This window comes from Spermophilus citellus, assembly GCF_964194105.1.
Source record: "Spermophilus citellus genome assembly, chromosome: 2".
NCBI classification, from domain to species: Eukaryota; Metazoa; Chordata; class Mammalia; order Rodentia; family Sciuridae; genus Spermophilus; species Spermophilus citellus.
This window is the reverse complement of record NC_138183.1, coordinates 192,500,178-192,523,227: the sequence shown is the minus strand read 5'-3', so window position 1 is coordinate 192,523,227 and position 23,050 is coordinate 192,500,178. Positions and strand designations below refer to the sequence as shown.

At 48.8% G+C, this 23,050-nt stretch overlaps 1 protein-coding gene across 6 annotated transcripts in view; it reads right to left on the bottom strand.

Annotated features, from left to right (window-relative positions):
• ARRB1 (arrestin beta 1) overlaps positions 1-23,050 on the bottom strand; it is a 78,356-nt gene that overhangs the window by 49,460 nt on the left and 5,846 nt on the right. For 2 of the 6 annotated variants that reach the window (XM_081279318.1, XM_081279320.1), the window contains exon 2: positions 5,586-5,767. The exons of 3 other annotated variants lie outside the window; for them this stretch is intronic. In XM_081279318.1, the coding sequence (XP_081135444.1) occupies positions 5,586-5,659 (74 nt within the window). In that variant the 5' untranslated portion in view covers positions 5,660-5,767. Of the gene's footprint in view, positions 1-5,585; positions 5,768-23,050 lie in introns of those variants that run through there. One more of the 6 variants, XM_081279319.1, reaches the window with a different exon arrangement.

The window sequence follows — 23,050 nt, the reverse complement described above, 5'->3', positions numbered from 1 at the left end:
CCTGCGATGGACCTGCCTAGGTGAAGCTTCCCTTCTGCGGGGAAGATAGCAGGACTCTGCACTACACAACTCCAGGCGGAGCCACAGTGTGGACCACAATGGGAACAGGCCACAGTGCATCTCCTGCAAGTGGGCAAAACAGCAGCCCTGTAGGACTGACATCCAGCCAACAGAAGAACATGGTGACTCCCATGGAAGTATGCCCAGGGATCCCAGAGCCCAGCATGGTGGCTGAGGACTCAGGAAAGGCTTTCCCAAGGGAGGGACATCTGACTAGGAGCTGGAGAAGCAGTAATAGCTCTGAAAGGGGCCGGGGCTAAGGATGCTTCATGGAAATCCAACATAGCAGGAGACTCTGGAGGAAGAAGTAGGACTCCCTGGAGATGTGAGGGAAATGAGGTGAGGCCAACAGGGCTGGAGGGCAGGCCTGGTCACCAAGAGGCCTGGCCAGACAGCTGGATCTTACTTGTCACCATGATACAATACAGGCAGGGGTTCAACCCAGACTTGACACAATGCAGTCCTGTTTTAATATGCTTACTCTGGCTGCTGGATGGAGAATGGAAAGGTGGAGAGGCTGGAGGGGAATAGGAGAACCAGGCAGGAAAGGGAGCAGGTTCAATAAGGTTGTTCTGAGTTCAAATCCTGGATCTGGTGACATAGAAAAAGAGAGAGCACTTCCAAACTCTTTCTATGAGGTGAATATCACCCTGATTCCAAAACCAGGCAAGGACACATCAAAGAAAGAAAACTTCAGACCAGTATCTCTAATGAACATAGACGCAAAAATTCTCAATAAAATGCTGGCAAATCAAATACAAAAACACATCAAAAAAATAGTGCACCGTGATCAAGTGGGGTTCATCCCAGGGATGCAAGGTTGGTTCAACATACAGAAATCAATAAATGTAATTCATCACATCAATAGACTTAAAGAATCATATGATCATCTCAATAGATGCAGAAAAAGCACTTGAAAAAATACAGCACCCCTTCATGTTCAAAACTCTAGAAAAACTATGGATAACAGGAACATATCTCAGCATTGTAAAAGCTATCTATGCTAAGCCCCAGGCCAACATCATTCTAAATGGAGAAAAATTGAAAGCATTCCCTCTAAAACTGGAACAAGACTGAGATGCCCTCTTTCACCACTTCTATTTAACATAGTTCTTGAAACAGTAGCCAGAGCAATTAGACAGACAAAAGAAATTAAAGATACAGATAGGAAAAGAAGAACTTAAACTATCAGTATTTGCCAACGACATGATTCTATACATAGAGGATCCAAAAAATTCCACCAGAAAACTTCTAGAACTAATAAATGAATTCAGTGAAGTAGCAGAAATCAACACCCATAAATCAAAGGCATTTCTGTATATCAGTGACAAATCCTCTGAAAGGGAAATGAGGAAAACTACCCCATTTACAATAGCCTAAAAAAAAAAAAAAAAACTTGGAAATCAACTTAATGAAAGAGGTAAAAGACCTTTACAGTGAAAACTACAGAACACTAAAAAAAGAAATTAAAGAAGACTTTAGAAGATGGAAAGATCTACCTTGCTCTTGGATAGGCAGAATTAATATTGTCAAAATGACCATACTACCAAAAACACTATACAGATTAAATGCAATTCCAATCAAAATCCCAATGACATTCCTCATAGAAATAGAAAAAGCAGTCATGAAATTCATCTAGAAAAATAAGAGACCCAGAAGAGTTAAAGCAATCCTTAGCAAGAAGAATGAACCAGGTGGCATCACTATACTAGACCTTAAACTATACTACAGAGCAAAAGTAACAAAAACAGCAAAATAGATTTGTAGACCAATGGTACAGAATACAGGACACAGAGACAAACCCACCTAACTACAGTTATCTTATATTCTAGACAAAGGCACCAAAAACATACATTGGAGAAAAGATAGCCTCTTGAACAAATGGCGCTGGCAAAACTAGAAATCCATACACAACAAAATGAAATTAAATGCCTATCTCTCACCATGTACAAAACTCAACTCAAAGTGAATTAAGGACCTAGGAATTAAACCAGAGACACCCATTAGAAGAAAAAATAGGCCCAAATCTCCATCATATCAGATGAGGCCTCAACTTCCTTAACAAGACTCCTCTAGCACAAGAAATAAAATCAAGAATCAATAAATGGGATGGATTCAAACTAAAAAGCTTCTTCTCAGCAAAAGAAACAATCAGTGAGGTGAATAGAGAGCCTACAGAATGGGAGCAAATTTTTACCACTCACACATCAGATAGAGCACTAATCTCTAGGGTATATACAGAACTCAAAACTCTTGGGGCTGGGTTGTGACTCAGTAGTAGAGTGCTTTCTTGCCTTGCACATGTGAGGCACTGGGCTCAATCCTCAGCACCACATAAAATAAATAAATAAGTAAAACAAAGGTATTGTATCTATGTTCAACTAAAAAAAATTTAAAAAAAGAACTCAAAAGTCTTAACACTAAAAAAACCCCAAATAATCCAATCAATAAATGGGCCAAGGAACTGAACAGACACTTCTCAGAAGATGATATACAATCAATCAACAAATATATGAAAAAGTGTTCACTATCTCTTGCTATTAGAGAAATGCAAATCAAAACTACTCTAAGATTTCATCTCACTCCAGTTAGAATGGCAGCTATTAAGAATACAAACAAAAATAAATGTTGGCAAGGATGTGGGGAAAAAAGCACACTCATACATTGCTGGTGGGACTGCAAATTGGTGCAGCCAATATGCAAAGCACTATGGAGAATCCTTGAAAACCTTGGAATGTAACCCAATTTGACCCAGCTATCCCACTCCTCGGTATATACCCAAAGGACTTAAATACAGCATACTACAGGGACACAGCCACATCAATGCTTATAACAGCACAATTCACAATAGCTAAACTGTAGAATCAACCTAGATGCCCTTCAGTAGATGAATGAATAAAGAAACTGTGGTATATATACACAATGGAATATTATTCAGCAATAAAAGAGAATAAAATCATGGCATTTGCAGGTAAATGGATGGAGCTGGAGAAGATAATGCCAAGTGAAGTTAGCCAATCCCAAAAAACCAAATGCCAAATGTTTTCTCTGATTTAATGAGGCTGATTCATAATGGAGTTGGGGGGGGGCATGGGAGGATTAGATGAACTCTAGATAGGGCAAAGGGGAAGGAGGGAAGGGAGGGGGCATGGAGGTAGGAAAGACAATGGAATGAGATGGACATCATTACCCTAAGTACATGTAAGACACAAATGGTGTGACTCTACTTTGTGTATTACCAGAGATATGAAATATTGTGCTCTATATGTGTAATATACATTCTGCTGTCACATATAACAAATTGAAATTTTAAAATAAATTATTAAAAAAAAAACAACAACAAGTCCTGGAACTGCCATTTATTAGATACGGACTCTCTCAGAACTTCAGTTTTCTCTTCTGTAAAATTAATATCACAACAGAATCTACCTCCTTGGATTATTGTAGGGATTAAATGACAACTTCATGTATATAAATAGGAACAATATCAAGCCAACAAGGAGTGCTGTATGTTTAAGCCAATATTATTCATCTAGGTGATAAAGATGGTCCAGATTAGGGAGCTAGCAATGGTGCAGAGTCGGGTGGGGGGTTGACTCCAGAAATATCATCAACAGGTGTTCCCAGCGCCTAGCTGCTTCAGTATCTGTGCCATATGAAACTGTATGAGAGACCTGAGCCAGAATTGCCCATCTGAGCTCATTCCAAATTCTTGACCCTCAGAAACTATGACCAATAATGAAATGAAAGCTGTCATTTTGAGCTACTAAGTTTTGGAGTGATTGGTTATATAGCAAAAGATATAGAACAACTTACACTGAGATTTACCTAGAGGAAACTTCCTCTCCCCACAGGGGCAAGAAGGGGAAGCTGCTGAGCAGGAAAGAAGCAGAAAGATGTGCCAGCAGCCAGAGAGGGGGCAAAAACCATGCCCAGGCCCCTGTTGCTTCCAGGGCCCTACCTTCAGGAAGTGATTGAAAAGCTGGAAGACAAATCACTTCAGCATCATTTACAATAACAAGAAACCTGGAGATAATGTAAGCCAAATAAGGGGAGGATAAAATAAACTGGAGCATCCACAAGAGGGACTCCAAGCAGTCACTAACAAATATGGTTGCTGGGCTGGGGATGCAGCTCAGTGACAGAGTGCTTGCCCAGCATGCATGAGGTCCTGGGTTCAATCCCCAGTACTGAAAAAAAATTAAAAAAGATAAAAATAAATAAATATGTGTAAATACACACACACACATGTGGGACGGTGGGATATGAGTAGATGCTATGAATCAACGGCATGGAAAATGTTGAAAAAGAAAATCAGCATTTAAAATCTTATAAAGAGGGGCTGGGGATGTGGCTCAAGCAGTAGCACGCTCGCCTGGCATGCGTGCGGCCTGGGTTCGATCCTCAGCACCACGTACAAACAAAGATGTTGTGTCCGCCAAAAACTAAAAAATAAATATTAAAAAATTCTCTCTCTCTCTCTCTCTCTCTCTCTCTCTCTCTCTCTCTCTCTCTCTCTCTATCTTTAAAAAAAATCTTATAAAGAGTTTAGTCACAGCTGAGCTTGAGCAGGGCACATTGGGCTGGAGCAGGGTGAAGTGGCATGCTTCGTACAATCCCAGTGACTTGGGGGGCAGGATTGCAAGTTTGAAGGCCAGCATCCAGCAACTTAGCAAAATCCTATCTCAAAATAAAAAAATAAAAAGGCCTGGGGATGTGGCTCAGTGGCAGAGCATCCCTGGGTTCAATCCTAAGCACTGCAAAAACCACACACACACACACATACACACACACAAATTGTGCTTGAAATTCAGGTGTATACACACAAAATCACACACACAAAGAGCAAAGACAAACACTACAAATTGTTTTAAATGTTCTTTCTAAATGATGAGATTATGGATGAGTCTATCCTCTCCTGTGCCCTGCTGGGAAGGGTTTCTGCTGCTGCTGTGGTTAGGGAACTTCTGAAAGATCTAGGTTAGTTCTTCTCCACACGCCTCAGCACTGGGGCTGTGTCCGCTGCAGGAGACCAGGCACTAGCTCCAGGAGGAGGACCCGCTGCTTGCTCACGGCTGGCCTGACGCCCCAGCGCCAGATCAGGGCCTGACACATAACAGCAGGTACTCAGTGAGCATTTGCAGAGGGACTGAATGAATGGCCCTTGGACTGTACTGTGTCCTGAGCCCATGCAGCTGCCCTTCTCAGCCCCCAGGTGGAGATGAGATCTGGCCTCACTGTGTCTCCTGAGCTCAGAACAGCACCGGGTACCAAGGAGCTATTAGCAAAGGCCATGAGTGAACCAAGGGATGAGTAAACCAGTATCCTACCCCAGGAAGCCCCTCTGACTGTGGCGCCCAGCTCCCGAGGCCTGGGTCTACGTGAGGGAAGGGCAGGGGTGGGGAGAAGACCTGGGTGCTCTGGGAACCAGAGGGCTGAGCACATGCCTCCGCAGGACCATTCCCCTCCTGCAGCGCCTTTGCTCATTTTGTCCCCTCCTGAGACCACAGGGGAGGATTGCCCACCTGGGAAGCCTGCTCCACAGCTCTGGAAGGAGATGACGGACATGTTCATTAACAGCTGAAGTCGCAGGTGCCATGAGGGGGCGAGGGTGGCGGGGCTGACTCCTCCACCAGGATGTGAGGGAGCGCCTGAGAGCAGGCACTGAGTCACGCACGCAGCTGTGTCCCCAGGAGCCCGCCAGGGCCTAGCTCAATAAATGAACAAGTAAATCAAAATGTGAATGACTGATAATAAAGTATTTAATATAGTTTCGAGTTTGTGCCAAACGCTTTACAAATATGAACGTGTGTGATCCTTGTGAAAGTCTTACAATTCCCATGATAAAAGATTAAAATTCCCAGAATAAACACTTTCATTATTCCCATTTTATAGATGGGGAAACTAAAACAGAGGATAAAAAAGCTGCCCACCGCTCCGTAGCTTTGAACCCTCGCATCTTGTTCTAGAACTCCTATGGCTTGGATATGTCCCCCAGGGTTTCACAGACTGGAAACTTGGTCCCCAGTGTGGTCCTGGTGAGAGGGCATGTGACTTCAGGAGGTGGGGCTGGCTGAGGCTGACGCTCAGTGGTAGAGCCCATGCTCACATGCACGAGGCCCTGAGTTCCTCCCTAGCACCAAAAAAAAAAAAAAAAAAAAAGAAAGAAAGAAAGAAAGAAAGAAGAAAGACAAGCCTGGTGGGAGGCAGTTATGCCCTCAGACAGGATTAAGGTAATTCTCCTGGGATCATTACTTCATTCTTGAAAGAGAGAATTGTCATAAAAAAGCAAGCCTTGCAGGCACAATAGTCTGTACCTGTGATCATAGCAACTCAGGAGGCTGAGACAAGAGGATCACAAGTTTTAGGCCAGCCCCAGCAATTTAGCAAGACCCTGTCTCAAAACAAAAGAAAATGGGCTGGGAATATAGCTCAGTGATAAAGCACTTGCCCAGTAGCCATGAGACCCTGGCTTCAATGCCCAGTGATGAAATAAATAAACAAACAAATAAATAAGTAATGCAAGCTAGACCCCAGAAATACTTTCTGGCTTCCTGTCTCACCATGTGATCTCACTCACACACTCCCACCACAACACCATCCACCATGAGGCCTTCACCAGAGTCTAGATCATGCTACTGTCATGCCTTTAAACCTCCAGAATTGTGATCCTCTTTTCTTTATAAAGTATATAGCCTTGGGTATTATGTGACAGTAATAGAAAACAGACTAAGAAAGGTTGAGAACCTCAGTCTTAACCTCTCTGTCAAACTGATCCTACCTTTAGCCTGCCACAGCCCACATCACCCTTTCTCCAATAGTAACACCCATGTCTTAGCTCAATACTGCCATTATTATTATTATTACTACTGATTTTAGGAAGTAATTTGTTGAGGCTAGGGATGCAGCTCAGTGGTAGAGTGCTTGCCTAGCATGCCTGAAGCCCTGGGTTCAATCCACAACAACAACAACAACACACATACACACACACACACACGTACACACACACAAGAAGGAGATTTATTGAAGTTTACATAATATACAATTAATTAACCATTTAAAGTTTAAAAAAAACTCAGCAATATTTAATATCTTCACAAGGTTGGTGAACTACTTCTTCTATCTAGTTCCAACAGATTTCCAAATATTCCTCCAAAAGAATATTCTTTGCCTATTCTCCCCATTCTTTCCTGTCCCTCACCCCTGGTGACCACCAGTGTCTGTTTTAAGTCTCTATGGATTTATCTATTCTAGATATTTCACACAAATTGTTTCACATATCTTTTATTGGCACCAGGGATTGAACCCAGAGGGATTTAACCACTGAGCTGCATCCCCAGACCTTTTTTATTTTTATTTTTTATTTTGAGACAGGGTCTCACTAAGTTGCTTAGGGCCTCACTAAGTTACTGAGCCTGACCTTGAACTTTCCATCCTCCTGCCTCAGCCTCCTGAATTGCTGGGATAAACTTTTCCAAATAATGTGTGGCCTTGTGTCTGGCTTCTGGCTTAGCCTCATATTTTCAGGGTTCATTCACTTTATAGCTGAGTCAATAGTTGATTTCTTTTTACAGCTGAATAATATTTTGTGGCACTGATATACCACAATTTGCGACGGACATTTAAGGCAACTTTGTTCCCACATTTTGGCCACTAGCGAATAGTCAAATGCTGCCTGTCCCTCCTCACCCCAAACCTGCGAGAACTGTTGTTCTGTTCTATTCCCAGAAGACAACGCTGGGTTCATGTGTGGTTAGATGGTAACTTGGACCCAAACCTCCTGCCTCCCAAACTTCAGGACCCTTTCCCATGTGGCCTCCTACCAGCGTTCTCCCAGCCCACGTGTTGCACCTTTTCTGGGCCTCACTTATCACGTGCCAGGCTCTGACAGGGCACTGACCCCCTGGCCTGGATGTCTCAAGCTGAGCCCCAGACTCCACCAGAGCCTGAAGCCAGAGAGGCCCAGGGCTATGGTCCCACCCTCTGGGAGGGGCTCCTGACCAGCTAAGGGTTCCAGGATGCAGGGCCAGGGGCAGGCCCGCCCTTTCGAAGGAGGGTACAGGCCAGCAGTACCCAGCTCCTTTCCTGGTGGGTCTCAAGTTTTCCTCTCTGCAAGGAGGGAAGATGGTCCCCAGCAGAGGGCTCCAGAGGTCTGCAGGGCAAGGCTGCTGAGCAGGAATGGCTGGGCTGGAAGCTGTCAGAAAGCAGAACTCAGGGCTCTGAAGGAGGAGGGGTGTGGGAGTGGTTTGGCGCGTTATCAGTGACTGCCTCTTAATCATAAATGCACCAAGAAAAACATTTTTTCAGGTGTCTCCACTGTCCCTTCCTGCTGTGAAAATTCAAACCAACCGCTTTGAGCCATCTCTTACCAAAAGCAGAGCTCAAGGACACAGGCTAAGCCCTCCCCCAATCTGAAAATCTAAAATCCAAAGTGCTTCAATATCTAAAACACTTTGGGGAGTGAGGGGTATTGGGAATTGAACCTGGGACACTTGACCACTGAGCTACATCCCCAGCCTTCTATTATTTATTTATTTGTTTTTATTTTGAGACAGGGTCTTGCTAAGTTGCCTAGGGCCTTGCTGAATTGCTGAGGCTGGCCTTGAAGTTGCGATTCTCCTGCCTCAGCCTCTGAGCTATTGGGATAACAGGGATGCGCCACCACATCCAGCTCCATGGTCCAAAACTTTTTGAGCATCGATGGGATGCCACAAGTGGAAAATTCTGGCTTCATGGAATGGGTCACAGTCAAAACAGAGGTACACGGGCTGGGACTGTGGCTCAAGTGGTAGAGTGCTCGCCTTGCACATGCAAGGCACTGGGTTCGATCCTCAGCACCACATAAAAATAAAATAAAGATATTGTATCCACCTAAAAATAAAAAATAAAATTAAAAAACAAAAACAGAGGTACACTAAAAATATTGTACAGATTGCCATCAGGCTATGTGCACAAGGCATAGAGTAAACATAAACGCATTTCATTGTTAGACTTGCCACAAGGTAGCTCTTTATGTATATGCCAAAATTCCAAACTCTGAAATTGGAAACCCTTTCATTTTCACTTTGAAATTCATTTTCATTTGGTTCCCAAGCATTTTGGATGAAGGATAGTAGAATTCTGGGTCCTGGGAAGAAGGAACGGCTGACCTCACAGAGCCCCTGCTGTTGAAGACTGCTTAAGCCTTCCCTCTGTATATGAAGTGGCTCTGACTACTTGGTCCCAGGCCACCCCCTTTCTGGCTGCTAATGGGACCATCTTGGATGAGTTTCTGGAATTCTGCATAAGGGACAAATGGTCACAAAGAGTCACCACTGCCTCCTCCGATCCCATGTGACAGGAGCCTAACAAATACATGTTGAATGAAAGAAAGAAAGAAAAATCTCTCTCCATTTCCGAATTTCTAGCCTCTTTCTACTAATCCACTCACCTACATAGCTGCCGGGTGAAGCCTCAGATCCTGCCACCCCTGCAAGCTGAGCAGCCTGGGAGAAGGTGCTTAACCTCCCTGAGCCTCCCCAGCTGCCAACAGGGACTCTATTTTGTGTATTCGCAAAGATTGAAAGAGAAAGCATAAGCACAGCCCCTGGGAAGGCTGAGGAGTCCTGCTAGTGGAAGGAAAGCTGTCCGCCCTACTCCACCCTAATCCTCTTTCCCTCCGTTTCAAAATCTGCTGGGACAGCCCAGCCCCTGGGCTGGCCCCCAGCTGTATGTAAATGTTTACGCCAAGCCCAGCCTCCCGGGGACAAGTTATTTGCTTGGCTGGGTAATTAATTGCAGAAGGCCAGGCTGGGTAATAAATTCTGCCGGGGAAACATAAACAATTTGTACAGAGCCCCGAATCCATTGTGAGGCCTGGAGAGAGGGTCTGTTCGGAATGGAATGTTCTCCCCTGTCTCCTCCCAGCCAAAGGCAGAGAGAGCACGGAAGGTCAGAACTGGAGGGACCCTTGGAGTACATTTGGAAAAACAGCAGCTGACATTACAGTATTACTAGTTCCAGGCCCGGATGAATGTTGGATTCGTCTGGTTCTGCTCTTTCTCCCGTTCTAGACACAAGGGAAGTGGAGCTGAAAGAGGCAGGGGATTTGCCATTACCAGAAAGTGGCTGTGCTGGAAGGGAGAACAGGCCTGACTTCAGAGAAGGAAAAACAGAGATGGCCATGTGTTCTGCACACGTCTGCGTGCCCCGGGTGCCAGGCACTGGAACACTGGTGACACAGCTCCCGAGGCACTTACTTGCATTCCAGTGGGGAGAAGCAGATGCTGGTAGCTCACCAAATAGTGATGTGACTACAGGGGCTGCTAAGGGCTCTGAGAAGAGCCAAGTGGGAGTCACAGTGGCCACGGGAAGTCCACACAGTAGTCCTCTGGCAGGAGCACACAGGGAGTATGTGGTAAGCAAGGCCCTAGTTAAAACGGAATGCTCCTTTCCCCGGGTTCATTTGGCTTCTTGCCAACCAATCCCCGCTGTCTTAAAGGCTCTGTACTCAGCTAGGGGAAGGCCCTTATGGATGAACAAAATCCAGCCCTTACCTCAGAGAGCCCACAGCCAAGGCAGGGCACAGACAGATGTTGGAGAAGGACAGACAGATGGGTAGACTGCAAGACAGAGGCTGATCAAAGTCATGAAGCAGGCAAGAGGCACAATCAGCATTTATTGAGCACCTACCAAGTGCCAGAAGTGGCACTTGTGGGAAACCCCACTTCTAAAATTTAAAAGAATACAAAAATAACAAGTGCCAGCTCTATGTTATCTCATTTAAGCTTTACCACAACCCTATGGGGGTGGGGAAAAGATATTATGATCCCATTTTAATGATGAGAAAACTGAGGCTCAGAAAGATTCTATAACTGTCTCATGGTCACAGACATGACAAGCAGCAGAGTATGGTGGTGCACACCTGTAATCCCACTGACTCCAAGTAAGGCAGGAGGATTTCAAGTTCAAGGCCAGCTTCAGCAACTCAGTGAGACCCTGTCTCAAAGTAAAAAATAAAAAGGGCTGGGGATGTGGTTCAGTGGTTAAGTGCGCCTGGGTTCAATCCCTGGTACCAAAACAAAGAAAGAAAACAAAATAACAGCATTTGACAATTAGCCTGATACCCAGGTCCTTGCTCCTTCTTCAGTCACCCCACCCCACTCCACCTCCGTCCCCTCCCTGAAGGGGGCACTGATGTTGGAGAAGGACAGGAGGCAAACTGACCCTGCCACTAAAATGCCCTTCCCCGATGATGACAGCAGAGGATGCGGCACACCCTCTGGCCTGGCTCTCTTCCTGAGCAGGAAAGCAACTTAGCTTTCAGGCTGAGCTTCTTCGTACACAAAACAGTCAGACTCTTCATTCAACCAGACCAGGAGCAGGGGAGGCCCGTCCAGATGTCTACCCACCCCTACAGAAGGTCCCATTGAGTTTCCAACAGACCCTTCCCAAGCAAGCTGTAACGCACGGTTTATAGATGCTTTCACCCTCTTAGTGCATCTGACACCACCCACACCCCTGCCCCAGCCTGTATCCCAGGACCCACCACCAGTGTCCTGAGCCATCTGCATCCAGCCTACCAACACTCCTCAACTCCCAAGATAAGCCAGGGCCACACCAGGCAGCTCCACCTGTGGATCATTGGTTCTGCCTTCCCAGGTAGGTATTACGTCCATTTTGCAGATGAGGAAGAGTGGGGCCAGAGAGACCTTTCCAGTCCCTCATTTGCACAGCAAACAGATTCTACCTGCTCAGCCTGGCCCAGGACTGGCTTCCCAATGCCTTTCAGGTCTTGCCTCAGCAGGAAGAGAGGGCTCTCACCCAGGACCAGGTCCCCGATGTGGGGTGAGAGCGCCCGGAGGACATACCAAGAACTACCCGGCGCCTGCCAGGGCAGAGGCAGAGCCCAACGGATGGGCTCAAAGCTTACTGAGTCTGGAAGCCCACTTCCAAAAATTAAAAGAATACAAAAATGTCTTCCTTTGCACATTTCCTAAGAACCCTGAGCTTGTGGATGCATGGCCAAGCCTCTGGAGGGCTGCAGAACGTGAAGGCCTGGAGCTGAAGGTGCAGTGGCCGCGGTGAGGTGAGTCCGGTGAGTCCGCCTCGGGGCTGGAGGAAGGGCCCAGAGGCGATCTGAGCACAACCCGCCTTCACAAAGGCCCTGCCCCCAGCCCAACAGACAGAAGAGGCTCCAGGACAGAGGGCAATCCTTCTTCTTGTCACTGAGTCCCGCTGCTACTCCACCCTCCCTGCAGTGGTCCAGTCTGTCTCTTGTGGAGGCTTCAGGAGCAGTGGAGCTCCTACGAGTCCAGGACCTGCCCACAGCGTCTGCTTCTCGGACAGGCAGCACCGCTGGATTTCTCTGATCCTGGAGTCCCTCCCCAAGAAGATCCTTCCACACCTGAGCTGGCAGGGTCAGCAGCCCGCCTCCCCAACCTGCTCCCAGGCCTGGAACCCTGGCTGGCAGGAGCAGCCCTACTATACCCCACCCCCAAATATTTGTAGGGTGTGTCGCATTCTAGCAAAGTGTTCCCACATCCCACATCCCAGCTGCCCACACCACAGCCCTGGCAGGTATGCAGGGCAAGTTCTATTGTCCCCATGTTTTAAGAGGTGAAAACAAATGACTCTTGCTGTGCACTACTATGTACCGAATAGACGGATGGGCTTTCCACAAGTGAAACCCAGGGGCAGGCTGTGTCCCTATGGGACAGGCAGGGAAACTGAGGCTCACTCGGTTTCTGAGCCTGGACCTGCACTCCTGCTCTCCTCATCCAGCCCAGGGTCCTCTCAGCCCAAAGGGGACAATTCAAAAGAGGACCTGGGCCAACCTGCTGAAACACAGTGGGTCAGCTAGTGAGCCGCCTTCAGTTACTGAGGCAGAGGAGCATCTGGGGGCTCATTAAGGGCCTTCTCGGAAAAGCGGAAATCAATCACTGCCTTCTCTGCATGTGTCTGAGGAGCCGTGGGCCTTGGGAGTCTGAAGCCTGTTTCAGAGCAGCAACCTTACAGACTCAGGCTGGGCCTTGGGTCTTATCCACACCCTGTCAAGCGCTTCCCATTTCCCATTATCTACCTCTTGGGCCTTCCAGACACTTCTGCCATCTCCTGTGTCACAAGTCTCCCTTCACACACAAGTGAGCACCCAGTACTTGCTCTTGTTTGTCCAAGTCCACCTCTGTCCTGCACTAATGATTAATTCATCAATATACTTATTCCACAGACCTTTATGCAAAATGTACCCTAGGGGGACCTCCAGTCCCATTTTGTCCAGAACTGAGCTGAGGGGCTTTCTAAAATACAGGACAGGGGCAGTCCCAGGTAGGCTGGAATGGTTGATCATCCTAATGGACTGTGTGCCTGGCCCTGGGCTAGGCACTGATGAACTGGACATGGTTGCTGCCCTCAAGGAGCTTCTGAAAGCTGGTGTGGTGGCACACCTGTAATCCTAGTGACTCAGGTGCCTGAGGCAGGAAGGTAGCAAGTTGGAGGCCAGCCTCACAAGACCCCCCAAAAAACTTAATGAAATCCTGTCTTAAAATAAAAATAAATAAATAAATAAATAAATAAAGACTGGAGTATAGCTCAGTGGTAAAGTGCCCCTGGGTTTAATCCCCAGTATATTATCACCTCTATGGTATGCATAAGAAACTTAGGCTCAGAAAGGTAACATGACCTGCCAGAAGTCACAGAGCTACAAGTGGCATGTCGAGACTTGAACTCATATCCAGTGAGACAGATAAAAGAAAGAGTCGAGTCCAGTGCGAACCTTAAGGTGATGGGAACACATTCAGACAAGCTTTACACAATTCGTTCCTGTAGCCCACATCTTCGCGTCCTAGGTGTTCAGGAAGTGCATGAAGGAAGGAGGGGGCCGGGTGGAACACCATGCCTTACTTAATCATCTCGGGAGCTCACCCCCTCAATTCAAAATATACACATTTCCCTTTTTAAAGTCAGTTTTCTCTGTTTTCTCTCAGCATCAGGACTAGGAAGAAAGTGAGAAGAGGGAAAGAGCGCTTCTCCTTTGGGTCAGCAGCTCAGGGCTCACTTCCTCTAGAAAAATCTTCCCAGATTCACTCCCTCTACCCCTAATTCTGGCCCCACACTGTGCCAAACTCTATCATCAGGATGGAGAAAAGTAACAGGTCAGCCACCAGCAGTACAAAGTGGCATCAGGGAAGCCTGCAAGGTACTGGGGGAGCAGGAGGAGGGCATCCATTAGACTTAAGAGGGAACATGGAGCCAAGGGAAGGGTCCCTGCCTGAAGCCCAGTGTGACGGCTCCCAGAACTGCTTGAGGCATCTTTAAATTTAAACTTAAAAATGTAAGGAAGATTTCACCAGTCAGAGGTGGAAGAACATTCCAGGCAAAGAGATTGACTTGAACAAAGGCACAAAAGTGTGGAAAGTACAATGACTGCTGAGAAATATGCAGGCATGTCAGTGCAGCCCCAAGGCTGGCTGTGTAATGCGGAGAACTGGGAAGGAAGTTAGGGACAGATGCAGCAGGGCCTCCAGGGCCACCTAACATATGTGGACTGTCCTGTAGGGGATGGGAAGTAATGGATTGGTTTTTAAGCTGGAAGGGACATGGTCAGATGTACATTTCAGAGTAAGAGGATGACTCAGAGTTTGGACTGAGCAAGCGGGTAGGAGAAGACCACTGCACCAATCCAGGTCAGAAGCTGACCTCAGCCAACTGCAGCAGAAGGTACAGGGGGGGTAGGTGTGTTCCTCACCCTTCAGTTTGGAGCTGGGGCTGCTGGAGGGAGTGGGTTTCTCTTCTGAGGGATGGAGCCCAGAGCACCCCTCTCCCAGTGCTATACTCAAATGGACGCTGGAGGTGGAAGAAGCCCTATCTGTGTGTGTCTTGGCCAAGGCTCACCGGCAGCCCCATCGTGGTCTTCTGAAAGTTCTTTTTACACTAACGTTTACTCTGCAAGATGGTGAACATCCGAGATGGCTGGCTCATATCAAGCTTGCCTACTGAATGGCTGCTGTGGAAAAAGCAGCGCTCAACATGTGAGGAGCGACAACGTGCATATTAACCACTTGATTATGACATGTCATCCTCTTTGTCATTTTTAGGATATTTTAAAAATCTGTTGCAAAAAAAAAAAATCTCTTTGCTGAGTTTTTAAATGCCTCCAGGTTTCTTACACTTCTCTGGGCCTAGATGGACCTATTTGATGAGCTCTGCTAAAGTGCAGGGCACTTTCATTAGCATAGATACTAAAAAGGGCTGGGGTGTGGCTCAGTGGTTAAGCACCCCGGGATTCAATCCCTGGTACAAAAAAAAAAAAAAAAAAAAGATACTAAAGAGAAAGGGGGAAAACATTCTCCCCAGATGTTGAAAAACTAGTAGGGGAATGTGAGAACCTTAGCCTGCTGCCCCACGGTGCTCAATGTCCCCCCAAAGGCAGCCCTCCAAGCTGTAGAGATCAGGCCATGGCCCCAAACCAGAACTGTATCTCCTAAACTTGATTCTCCAACCATCTCATGTCCTTTGGCTTCCCTGTGAACAGCCATCAGTCTGCTCAGCGGGGGCTCACTCTCCCTGCCTGCCACAGGGTGGACCCAAGCAGATCTGGTTTCCAATGATAGGTTTTATCAGGGTGAGTCCTGATACACCTGGAGGGCATGGTGGCATACACCTGCAATCCCATGCCTTGGGATGCTAAGGCAAGAGGATCGCAAGTTTGAGGACAGCCTGAGGAACTGAGGAAGACCTTGTCTCAAAGTAGAAAGAAAGAAAGAAAAGGAAGGAAGGACAGATTGGGGTGTAACTCAGTGATAGAGAGCCCTCCCTGCCAAGTTCATACACACACACACACACACACACACACACACACACAAGTTTGTGAAGCCACTGAGAAGAACTTTCACTTTTCACCCCAGATTTTTTTTTTTTTTTTTTTTTTTTTTTTGTCTTCAAGCAGTCTGCATTCCCAAGACATTCCTACTGACAGCAAGGAAGCCAGGGCCTGACCCTGCGCCTGGCACAGTCTTTGAGGAAGCCTAGCATCACAGAAATGCCTCCAAGACAAGCCTCGCCTCTGGCTCCCATCAGATGCACCTTCCATAGACTGCTCTGTTGAAGAGCTTCGGATCCTTAACCCTGGGTTGCTCTGTCCCAGGTACAAATGGATCCTCCTTACCCCTGGCCTGACGGCATGATGTGAGCCTCTAACTTCTTCTCCTCCAAAACATCAGAGTACCCCGAGGGCTAAGACTCTGTTTCCTCTTCATATTTCAGTATTTCAAGTGTCCAGCACAGGGCCTGGGATGTGGCAGGTACTCAGAGAAACCTTTGTTCTCAGGAACCCCTTGTGGGCAGGGTGGCCTAACAGGAAGGATTTAAACCAACCTGGAGACTCATGCCCCAGAGGCCCAGGGAGGCAACATTCCGTCACAGTGGTCCCCCGGAAGGCCAGGACCCTAACCTAAGGAAAGGGCCCAGGATTAGGTGGGAGACATGCAGAACTGATCCTTAAGTTGCTTTCTCACCAGCCACCGTGGTGGGCCGGGCCACTTCAGGGACATGCCTGTAGTGGAAGTCTGGGCCCTGCCAGTTACACAGCCAGAGCTAGAGAAATGTTTGTGGAATCAATGAAACAAACTGAAAAATGCTGGCTATTTGTTCCCCAGGCTGCTGAGAGGCCAGCTCCTCTCTGGGGGCAGTTTGTAGGCAAATTATCTCAGGACTGTGTTTCCTCTAATGAGGCTTCTCCCCTTTGCAGCTCAACTCCCAGGAGTGTGGGAGGAGAGAGTGCTCGGAGCCAACCCCCCGTGGCTCGCGCTGAGGCAGCACGCTCGGCTTCCTCCCCAAAGGGTGCAGGCAGCAGGACCACCACTCCAGGATGGGGACAGTCACCGTGACCCTCTGGGCCTGGGCATTCTGATCGTGGCAGCGCCTGCCTCCTCCTGTGTGGCCCCTCTGGGGAGGAATGGAGGATGGGATCAGAGAGCCATGCTGACTTATGTAACCAGCTTCCTGGGAGTCGGGAGGCCCCTGCAAGTCAGAGCCCAGCGCTTGCTCGGTGGCAGGAGAGGCAGGGGGAGGGGAAGGGAGAGGAGGCCTCCTTCCCCTCCTCTGCCACCTCTCCCCCAGACTCTGCAGTCCTCTGCGGCAGGCACCTCCTGCTAGGGGCTGGGAACCAGGAAGGGATGTTGTTTTCTGAGTGTGTGAAACAGTGGCCGGCTGGCTTCCCTGGCAGGAAACCAGCCTCTAGGCTCTGCACCCAGGGACAGCACCGAGGGAGAGAGGCCCCCAGAGCTGGGATGCCAAGGGCCCTCCCTCCACAACCGCTTCCAGCTTTCTGTCTCTCCCTGCTTCCTCCTAGGAAACCTGCTCTGGGTGAGGGGCCAAGAGGAGGGGCCGGCAGCACCACACCACTCTGCTAGTGCTGACCATGGGCAATCTCACTTCCCTTTCCTGCCATCCTGTGAGCTTGTCCTCTGGCCTCTGGGGCCCCCTCTCCTGGGCACTCAGCTGTGTGCAGTCCTGACAGGCTGGGGAGAGGCGGGGAGGGAGGGAGGAGGAAGGAGGGAAGAGAAGACAAAAGCTGAGCTCTGCCCCCAGTCTTAGAAAACAAGGACTTCTTATGTGCCTTTACCCTCTGCCCACAGCTATCCCAGGAGGTGGGTGGCATTATTACACCCATTTCCCAAATGAGAAAACTGAGGCCCAGAGAGTCTAAAACCCTTGGCCAAGGTGACGGAGCTACAGCTGGACAGCAAAGCCCCATCTGACAGACCCTAAAATCCATACTCCAAACCTGGGGGCTCTGCCTCTGAGGGAGTTCCTCCCCTAGGTACACTGGGGAAGCTACTTGGGAAATTCCTACAGATAAAAAAATAAAAACACTGCTGAGCCCAAGAGAGGGAGCCCGAGCTTTAAACAGTCCCTCCCTGAGAACACCTACTACAGGGCGGGGACTGGGTAGGACCACGGCCTGAGGGCAGGATGTGCCAGGGAGGCCCCAGGCCTCCAACAAGTCTTCCCTTGGGATCAACCTACAGCACTGAGCCTCAGGTGGGAGCAGCCCCTCCCTCACACCCTCCCTCACACAACTGCCACGACCTTCGACCTTCGCCCTCCCAGAGGCAGGGCTGGCAGAGGCCCTAGCATCTCTGGAGGACAGCTTGCTGATTAGGCCTCTCCCCTCCTCAGTGAATGAGGAGAAGCCTGAGAGACCTTCCAGACGGAAGCCTCTTCTATTCCTGCCTGACACATGGAGAAATTGAGGCCCAAAGAGGAGAAGAGGTTTGCCCTGGAATTAGTGAAGAAGTGGGGTCCCTGATCTCCCCACGTGGCACACTCCCTGCATCTGTCCCCCTGTCCCCCAGCCTCTCTCCCCACTTCCTTTCTGTTTCCTAGCTCTGCCCACAGCAGGCCAGCTCTCATCTTCTCGCACTTCTCCCAGCCTCCGCCTTCCCTCCACTCCTCTGGGCCAAGGAGCAATTCTTGGGTGGTTTAATTAGCTGATTATAACCACAGCCTTCTGAATCCAGTGCCCAGAATTCTGTCCCTAGTAATGAGGTGGGTTCTGAGCACTTGCCCAGTGGGCAGTCGATGGGGAACTCTGGGCTCTGCCCGCCAAGGGAGGGCTCTCCAGCTGCATAAAGAGCTCCTTGATCACGGCAGGTAGGCGGAAGCATGCTCCTTGCTCAGGCCAGGTCAAACCACACTGGGGATACTATAGCCAGACCTAGACGTCCACCCTAAAGAGGGGACTCCCAACTCTCCCGTGCTAGTGCTCAGAGCCAGAAAGGCTCAGTAAATGTCCAAGATGGGATGATGAACGGAGCCCACCCTGAGGGAGCCAGCAGAGCCTGTCTCCATTCTGGGGTGCTTATGGGAAGGAAGATTTGAACCCAGGGAGACACTAGGACAGCACTCGCGCAGGGCAGCAATAGGCGCAAAAGCCCAGAGGCTGGAAGGAGCCACCAATCCTCCTGCCAGGAAGCTCTGGTGGTCAGAAAACACTTTCTCCCAGTAAGGGAAAGCCAATCATCTAGTGACCTCTGCCCTCTGAGCTAAAAAGACTCATCTAAACCCTGCGTCTCTGGGCTACTCTGCGATATTTTGAAACTAACAATAATGTCCCATCATTCCCACGAACCACACTGCCCACCCCCCAAGTAGATCCTCTCCCAGTGAAACCCTTATATTCAGCTTCCTTGTCTGAACAAATATTTATGGAGCTCAGGGCCAGGGCAGGCCTACACAGCGGATAGGGACAAGCAGACCGGGGCTAGGTGCCTTTCAAGAATTCTTGACCTCATATAAGGATATCACAGGTGTGCAAATAATCAAGATCCAATGAGGGACTTAGGGACAAGTGTGTGCAAGAGAGAAGATGGGGAAAAGGCCACCAAAAAGCACTTGGAGATCAGTTAGGGATTCCTGGAATGACACGTGCAATCAAAGCCTTGAAGCCCGGGAATGGAGTTGAATGAGTCAAGTCAAGGTAGGATAGGAGAAACAGGTAGAAAGGAGGCATAAAGGAGGGAGCAGGAAATATAGTCTGAGATTCTGCATACCTTTCCAGGCCTGTTACTCCTCAAGCCCATCTCTTCTCTGGGCTTATCACTCCCAGATTTCCGGGAAATCTGTAAATCTTAAAGTTACCATAACCCACTTATGATCATTACCTTAAGAGAGATACCTATAATTTAGGAGACTTGCTAGCACTATTTACTGATCAGCCTAAGGATCCTGAGAATGACCAGGCTACCACAAACCATCTCCAGCTAATCAGACTGATGTTCTCCCCACAAACCTTCCCATACTCACCCCTCCTTAACTTTCTTTTAGAAGCCGGGACCTCCCAAAATGCATCTCTCACTCTTGGAATGGCCCACATTCTCCCATGGCACATGGGGGAGGGTGCCTGGAAACCACTTAGACTGACCCCTACTTTAATCCCAAGAGACAAGGTCCCACCCTGAGGAGTCCTCCACCTGATGGTGACATGCTTTGCTTTCCTAAATAAGTTTCTGTGCCTCTATTGACATGTGCTGACATTCTTTTCCATCACATATGTCAAAGACCCTCATTTTTCCTGAGTTGAGGTCTCCCATCCTCTCTGGGAACTCCCCAAGACCCTCTTCTAGTCGGAGATCTTCTCGAGTGACAGTCACCCACTGGGTACAAAGGACCAACAATGATATAGGATAATGCTGAGTACTTTGGATCCTTTGAGGCAAGCTGAGTGTGGTGGTGCATGCCTATAATCCTAGCTACTCAGGAAGCTGAGGCAGGAGGGTCCCAAGTCCAAGGCTAGCCTGGGCAATTTACTGAGATCCTGTCTCAAAATAAAAAGACCTGGGGATGTAGCTCAATATCAAGGCACTTCTGGGTCCATCCCCGATCCCTGGTATGGGGACATGCCTTGGAAATCAACCAGGGTCCCTCCCTGGGGGAGCTCAGCCTGGTGATGGAAGCAGACCCAGGAAGAGGATGTCCTAGAGCTAACACTCCTATAGCACTAAGCTTGTGCCAGGGACTCTCTGAGCTAGACCCATTTAACTCATTTAATCCTCAAGACAACCTCTTACCCTGGTTTACAGATGAGGGAGATATAGCACAGAAAGGGTTAAAAAGTTGGCTGAAGTCACCCAGCTGAGGACAGTCAGAGCTGAGATTTGAAACCAGGAAATCTGGTTCTTCCCAGAGCCTAACCACTAAGCTAATCAGCTTCTAATCTATGGTAATCAGATCACTGAGGGCCCCTGAGCACCCTGGAGACTCACAGAATGTTTCCTGAAGAAAATGATCCTGAGCAAAACCTTAAAGGGAAGAAAGGGAAGGGTGTCCATAAGAAAGGAACAGCCTGAGCAAAGTCAAATGATCTTTGAGGACCTGCCAGTTACTGCAGATGAAGATGGTGTCCCTGGAGGAGTCAGGAGATGTGACCAGAGAGGTAGAAACAGCAGGTGAAAAAGGATCTGATCCTGGGCTGGGGTTGTGGCTCAGTGGTAGAGCGCTCACCTAGCATGTGCGAGGCCCTGGGGTTTTATCCTCAGCACCACATAAAAATAAATAAATAAATAAATAAAGATATTGTGTCCAACTAAAAAATAAATATTTAAAAATTAAAAAAGGATCTGATCCCACGAGAGATGACAACACTTTCAAGCAGAAGGTGACTCATTCCTGGCCCTCAGCACCCACCACCAGCCCAACCTAGGACCTGGCTCCCTGCCAGTTTCAGTCCCACCCACAGGTCTGTAGCAGAAGACTGAGTTGCCCAATCCTCCATCTTTGGTCCCTGGAAGACAGGTCATTCCCTAACCCCATGACAGAACACAAGAGAAAGGCCTCACACATGCTGTCTGATTTGACTTCCATAGAGACACCAGGGCCCAGAATGAGTGAGTGGCACACTCAAAGTCACACAGCAATGAGTAAGCAGTACAGCAAACACTGGGACCTTCCAGGGATGGTATATTCCAGTCACCTACTCCTCACCTCTCTCTTGGCTCTTTGCCAAAACTCCATGCCCATTGATGGCAAGGAGCCGGGGCAAAGCTGCAAAAGAATCAAAAGGACCGGTTGTGGTTCCTGAGGCCCAGGGCCAGCATGAAAGGGAGGTCCTGCCTCACCCAGCCCTGAATGGTTCAGACATTGAAAGAGTCCTGCCTCCTGTGGGCCTGACACAAAGTCACAGCACTCCTCTTGCTGAAGGCTCTTGAAATTCAGTGGTCAGACCCTTCTTATGCAGGAGACCCAAGCTCCATGGTGGTCTCAGCCAGGCCTGGCCCAAGCCCTAGGCAGAGGGAAAGTTGCTCCATCACCATGGTGACCTCAGTCACAGGAGCCCCAGGGACCTGTGAAGTATAGTCCCTCAGGCCTCTGGGGGGCCTCATCTGGCATGAGGACTCCTGGGCAGGAACAAGCAGTTCCTCTGAAGTAGGACTGAAGATGGGCCAGTCCCAGGAAGGAGGAGCCCGTCTCCAGAGAGATGACCCAGCCAAGGTCCCTCAGTGAGGGAGGGGGAGAGGGAGCAGGGACAAGAGAGGCCTTTGTTCCCCTCTCAAAGCAGCCACCCTGTCCTGCTACCCCCAACCCATCCTCCACCCCACCCCACCCCCGCCACCTCTGGGACAGGACCTATCCTGCACGTGGGGGAGGGCGCCTGGAAACCACTTAGACTACACCTAGTTTAATCCCAAGAGCCAAGGTCCCACCCTGAGGAGTCCTCCACCTGATGGGGAGACATCCTCCCTTCAAAGGCCTCCAGTCTGATGGAGAAGCATGACCCCCTCCCTTGAGCCTCCAGTCCAATGTGGGAAGCATCCCTTTCACACCGGGGATTCTCCAATGGGAAAGAGTCACTTCATCACTTATGGAGCCCCTGGGCTGAGAGCAGAAGCAAGAAGGGATGAAAAAATTTGGTCCAGTTCAACAAGCCTCTGCGAGACATTCCTATCAACAGGAACCTGTTTGTTGGCCCATTATCCAGTCCGTGGATAGCCCTGAACCAAAAGGAGCACACTGCCGGGCGTGGTGGCACAGCGGCTGGGGAGGCTGAGGCAGGAGGATCGGAGTTCAAAGCCAGTTTCAGCATTAGTGAGGCCCCAAGCAACTCAGCGAGACCCTGTGTCTAGATAAGAAAAAAAGAAAGGGCTGGGGATGTGGCTCAGTGTTCAAGTGCCCCTGAGTTCAATCCCTTGTACCAAAACAGCAATAATAATAATAATAATAATAATAATAATAATAATAATAATAAAGCACACCAATGGAGTAATGAAGACACATAAGGTATGAATGAAGGAAAAAGTACCATGACCCCTGTCTGTTCCAGTACCCAAGGCCTGCTGACCAGGGCTGCCACCTCCTCTGCGGCCTGGCACCTCACTCTCGCACCTGATCAGTGTCTGCACCTTGGCAGAGGCTCTTCCTTCCGGCCAGAACAACTCTGCCCCTGCCCAAGCCTTCCTCATGCTCCAGCACCCATCTAGGGTCACCTGCTCTAGGAAGCCTCCCCAAGGGCCCC